Source organism: Dendrobates tinctorius, unplaced genomic scaffold (assembly GCF_039654945.1).
Source record: "Dendrobates tinctorius isolate UK_male_01 unplaced genomic scaffold, ASM3965494v1 ptg000155l, whole genome shotgun sequence".
In the NCBI taxonomy this organism is placed as follows: domain Eukaryota; kingdom Metazoa; phylum Chordata; class Amphibia; order Anura; family Dendrobatidae; genus Dendrobates; species Dendrobates tinctorius.
Window position 1 is genome coordinate 8,506,857 of NW_027361822.1, and position 6,000 is coordinate 8,512,856.

Here is a 6,000-nt window from a genome sequence, read left to right on the forward strand (position 1 = left end):
GGCAGGTCAGGGACGCCATGTTGGTGGTACTCAAGTTCAAGATGCCCAGATATAATGGGTGTCATGGGAGTACAAACAGTGATGGGAGTACCAGCATTGATGGGAGCACCAGCTGTAATGGGGTTAAAAAAAGTGAATGTTAAAAATAGGACACCATTTCTTCTTTAGGCCGTGGTCACACTAGTGATAAAAACGGAATGACGCCCATAGTACGCCAATGCAGGGTTCAGTTGCCACAGAGGTACTGCACCTCCTCCTGAGGTGTGGCACCCCACCATTCAGGTAAGGTGGAGACACCTGACCACACTCCAGCACCTGCATCCCACACAACATAGTAGTGTAGCAAAGCACCCTTTTGTGGCTCCCTGCTTGGAACACGAAGCGTGCTGGGAGGCGGGTGGAGTATAGTTTTGCACCAAAAGAGCGGGAAGAGTGTAGGATTAGAGGGAGTCTGACTCGGTCAGTCGGAGAGAGAAGATCCCTGGAGTGGGACGGATGAAGGAAGTGCTGCAGCCGACCTCAGTGACCTGGGTCCGCTGGCACAGGAAAGGAACATTGATAGAAAGCCTAACTCTCCTTAAGAAGGAAAGGATTAGTACGGAACGTGAGGAGAAGAAGAGAACTAAGGATTAGGGTTAAAGGAGAACCCTTCCCAAGTTCTAAGCGCAAGGCTGGGGACCGGTCCCCGAGGTTGTATGGATACTAATGATCCTGCAGCAGACACCGGAGGAATAGAAGTTCTCACGACTTTATTCCCACACCAGACTTGGGGGCACAACAGCATCGTGAGTGAGCCGGAACTAAGTAGTAAGGAGTCCCCGAAGCAGGCTACAGTATTCTAAGTGTGGTCGCACTAGTGACTTATTTAGAGGTAAAACATTGACAGGAGGAACTCCATTGTAACTCAGTACTGTGAGTACTTCACAAAAGGCGCAATAAGGGAGACGTTCAGAAAAGGCACATGTTGGCCGAGTGTTGGAAAGGAAGACTTCATCTTGCCTGGAGGTTGGCTGGGCTCCTGACCCGGAGGACACTGTACAGATGCGGCCCTTGTACCACAACAGACTGTGAGAAAAGCTTTGGAACTACATGCCCTGGTGTCTTCCACTTATTCCTACGTCAACCTGCTCAGCACTGCTGCATCCCTCTGCGCCTGACACTGCACCATCTACATGTCACTGCACCTACACTGCCCTGGGACTACAGCCCTGCCTGTGGAGGGCTATAACATCATTGCTGCACCACACCATCTGTCCCAGAGGATCTGTCTGCAGCGTCGGCTTAACATCATCATTGCCGAACACCACAGGTGGCGTCACAAATCAGTTCATAAACTTTAATCCACCTAAGCACACTGAACTTTCCCCCTTTTACAATGGGCGCCCAGGGCCATGGGCTGGGTCCCAGCTGCCGTGACATCTCCCATTGAAGCTCATCGGGCCCGGTACCGAGTAACCCCCGCTAGCCCTGGGTGGGCGACTCATGTGCGCAAATAAAACACATTACACACGCACCAGACGTGTGCCCAACTAACCCATTATTTTGAAATAACACGACACTGCTGCGTTTATAAACTTTAAATATATATATATTTTTAAAATAAATATATAATATTTTTTTTATAACATTTGTCATTTTTTTAAACAAAAAAACAATTTAACAAGAAAAAGAAAAAAACCGACTAATTGGGCCTGCCACCCTGTAGTAGGCCCGCCAAGAACCTCTCCAGCATCACTCCGTGGACATCCATGTCTGCCAGAGTCACTGCCATCGCTGCCCTCATCCGCCGGTGAGATGCCAGCAGGGCTTGTGCAGTGGGGATTTCTGTTCTTGAAATGGTAAAAGTAAACCAGTCAGTTCTTTTGAAACATCAAAATAAAGGTACATGGTTGTTGTTTGAGTACTTTCGGTATTGTGGCGGCTCAGTTCCCTCTGATGAGGGGCTAATAGCCCACCCAGATCCTGTGGCACCACCGGCTAGGGGACAAAAAACATAAATATTACACGACAGCCCTCCATCCTTTCAAAACCCAAGGATCCAGTACCACTTTTTTTCATCTTATAATATGTGGTTAAATTTCCGTATGGAGAGCCTGCACCGATATCACGGAGTGATGCTGGTGATAATACCGCCTGTGGAGGCGGGCTGGCAGCTGGCGAAGGGGTTGCTGCAGGGTAAGGTGGAGCAGTGGGATCACCTGGAGATGGTGGGGCTGATGGTGGTGCTGCCGGAGACGGTGGAGCTGATGGTGATGGTGGTCCTAGAGATAAGAAAAACATTCTATTGATATCTGTATGTTAAATGCTTTTCTCATTTTTAAAACAACGCTGCGCCGAATATTGTGAGGCGAGTAGTCAAATCCCCACCAGTATTTTAGTACCGCTAATACCGCATAACTCGACCAGTAACGAATCCTAACGAGTATACTTGCTCATCCCGATTTATAATTTTTGGGGGGACTCTTTTAGAGGAGTGTTTTTAATGGACGCTGCGATAACAGCCTTTTTTTTATTGTTTTTTTTCTTTTACTAGTTGCCTAACATTTATAAGCTAATTTTTCTTTTAATTTTAATTTGATTTTTAACATTTTTGTAAAAATTTTTTAATGCATTTGAAGTGCAAATTTTGTAAAAAAAAAAAAAAAAAATTTTGCCTTGACACTTCATTTTACTTTCACTTTCGGTATAATACATTACAATGCACCAGCATTTTTATGCATTATACCAATGCTGAAACATAATGACATCATGCTGCGTGTTTACATGCTGAGGCTGTTCATGTCTGTTATGGTGCGGTAAGTAACCTCCTGCCCTGACAGACTGTGCACGTCCATAGACATCATACATAGACAACATGGAAAAAAAAAAGAAAAAAATTTTTTTAGCATAGAAATGGAATGTCAAGCCAAAAACAAAAAAAGGCCTGCATTTCTTTATGAAAGTACAGATTTACATCTCTTATATGGCAAAACAAACAAAACAGAACCTCTTCAGAACTGGTCAAAAACACTCACCCTGTCCCCTTTCATTTTCAGTGCGGATGCTGGTGATGCGCTGACTGGAGTGGTATCGCAGATCGGCAAGTTTTTTGCGGATCTGCGTGGTGGTCCACTCGATGCCAAAGGTCCGCATAAGGCCTCTCCGTATTTTGCGGAGTACACGTTTCTTGTGGAGCATGGGATGGTCGTGTCTTGCACAATCATAGTCCCATGCATCTAACTCCTGGACAAGTAAGCACACCTCTGGTTCCCCCCATGGTATAGAACGCCTGGACGCCATTTTTGTTGCTCATCTGTCCACCAGGCCGCATTAACGCCACCCTCCTGAGCGTCATGACGTCACGATGCACGTGCAACTTTGGGAACGCAGATGCCTCCTATAATTCACCGCAGTCTCTTTGGAGATGCAACAGAGTTTGCAAATATGTCTAGGCATTACAACAGCTATCCATTGCTATAGATTTTGTTTTAAATATATGTTTATTACTCCTCTCTCCCCATCACACCCATCATTAGCCTTCTCCACATTACTCCTCTCTCCCCATCACACCCATCATTAACCTTCTCCCCATTACTCCTTTCTCCCCATCACACCCATCATTAACCTTGTCCCCATTAATCCTCTTTCCCTCCAATCACTCCCTTATTGCCCATATTAATGAAATAACAAGAAAGCATTTGTTAACTTAAAAGTTTTGTTTTATTAGCAGAAAGTATAACAAATAATCAAAAAACAATGTATAACTGCCCACTATATCTGATGCTGCCAAGTCACTGCACCAGGCCCGTTAAAGTATTGGCAGTACTTGTCTCGGCAGGCCTTCGCATCGTCCTTGCTTCTGCCTTGATTGACTGGTTGAAGTCCTGCAATTGCGGGATCATTTTCACACCATTCTCTGAGCACCACGTCACCATTGCTGTCCGAGTCCATGAAGCCTGGTGGACTGTAAGCTACAGCATCGCGTTGCCGTAGAAAATTGTGCAGCACACAAGAGGCCAACACCACAGAGTCTATAGATTCCAGCTTCAGGTTTATTGGTGTGTGGAAAACTTCGAAGCGGTTGGCCATGATGCCAAAGGCATTTTCAACAACCCGTCTTGCCCTTGACAGTCTGTAATTAAAAATACGCCTTTCCTCTGTCAGAAATTTTTGGGGGTATGGTTTCAAAAGATTCGCTTGAAGGGAAGGCTTCATCGCCCACAAGCACAAAATAATGTTGGCGGTTTTGTCCATGTTGGTTGGCAAGTGCAGTTCACAGTTATTCAAGCGTTCCCCAAAAATAGTGTGCTCCAAAACGCCTCCGTCCGAAACCCTGCCGTTCATGCCAACATCAACGTTAATAAACTCATAATTGGTGTTAACAAGGGCCATGAGGATGACGCTGAAATAGTCCTTGTAGTTGTAGTAATACGATCCACTGTTAGGTGGTTGCGTGATCCGCACATGTTTGCCATCCAAAGCCCCACCACAGTTAGGGAACTGCTAAATAGGTTCAATATCAGATGCAATTTTTTGCCATTCCGCCTCCGATTTGGGAAAAGGCATGTAGCTCCGTAGACTGCGGACAATGGCGTTTCATGTCTCTGGAATTAATACGGTGAGCAGTGATCTAGAAACAGCTGCCGAAAATTGCAAGTCTTGCAGCGAGCGTCCGGTGGCCAGGAATCGCAGCAGGACTGCCAAACGTTCGTCTGCGGAAACAGCTGCTCGCATCTTTGTATCCTGCCGTTCAATTAGTGGCCTCACACATTCCAGTAAGAGCTTGAATGATTACTCTGACATCCGCAGATAATTCCGGAAATCATGAGGATTCTTCTCCTGCAACTCTCTCACTAGTTGCACGTGGGAGAATTTGGACCTCTGCTCCAGCCATTCTCTGGTCCACATGCGACGCTTTCGTTTGGAACGCCTCTCTTCCATCCATGCCTCTTCTTGTCGATCTCCCTCCATCAGTAATGCAGCTACCACAACCACACGCTCCGCGGTGTTCATGTTCATTATGAGCAAACTGCAAAATAATAATCTGAAATATAATCTTTCAAGGGTTCTCAAAAAAACTCATATAATTATTCCCTAAAATGATGCTTTATTGTTTAAAAACCACGAGTGTGGTATACACCAGAAAAAATGTGACAGAAAATGAAATTAAACCAAAAGTGTTCAAACAAAGCCCACACTGAGGTGACACCTTCGAGTCCCTAATTCGTTACTGAGCTGTACCCTGCCTGGCCGCGGAGGTTGGCACCCTAGGGGGGAACGTTGTGGCGCCCCCGCTCATGATGGCTATCCCTGGGGGCCCTGACAAACCCTACAGCCACTAGTGGTCCCTTCTACCCGATATAAAGGGAACCCCTCCTTCTAAACAGAGATCAAACCTGCTCTATAGAGGACCCTGTGTCCCAAAAAAGAGGTTAAAATAAATTTAGAACACACATGGCATTAGGTGGTCATATTAAAGTCCCACAAAAAAGCAGACAGCCATAAGGCAAAACAATGGGATAAATCAATTCAGATAATGCCTAAATCTTGTACAAAAGATTCATAACCAAGAGAGGCACCTATTACATTGACTCAATGATAAGCCATAGCCCAAAATAAGGCCATCAACAGTATCCCACTGTTAAAAGTATAGGGAACGCAGAGCTGCAACAGCGGTACTTATCTGCGTTTGTCGCCACCTGCCATCCAATAGTTAATGCCTCAACGCGTTTCGCCTTCTAGGGCTCATCAGGAGGCCTGATGCTGCGATAATTTGTGTCCCATAAAGGTGCAAATAGCTTACCGATGTTCCATACTGCTCCACTCTTTAAACCTGCCGCGCAGAGCCTAAGCTCCGCCCACTCACATCCTATTGCATCTCTGAGCACCACCCATTTACTGTTGCTCCAATCAGCTAACAGATCTCTCATGCAGCGTCATGATGACCAATCATGTGTCCTCACACAGAGGGTTCCCCAGAGCTCTCCAATCGTCCGGGCTTAGACTGGTTACCGCATCTGA

At 46.0% G+C, this 6,000-nt stretch overlaps 1 protein-coding gene across 1 annotated transcript in view; it reads right to left on the reverse strand.

Annotated features, from left to right (window-relative positions):
• The window catches only part of LOC141051172 (uncharacterized), a 166,444-nt gene extending 162,073 nt beyond the window's left edge, over window positions 1–4,371 (reverse strand). The window contains exons 1-2 of the mRNA XM_073548037.1: window positions 3,806–4,371; window positions 2,199–2,261 (exon numbers count right to left, since the gene is read on the reverse strand). Of these exons, the coding sequence (XP_073404138.1) occupies window positions 2,199–2,261; window positions 3,806–4,371 (629 nt within the window). The remainder of the gene's footprint in view (window positions 1–2,198; window positions 2,262–3,805) is intronic.
• Window positions 4,372–6,000: the final 1,629 nt, after the last annotated feature.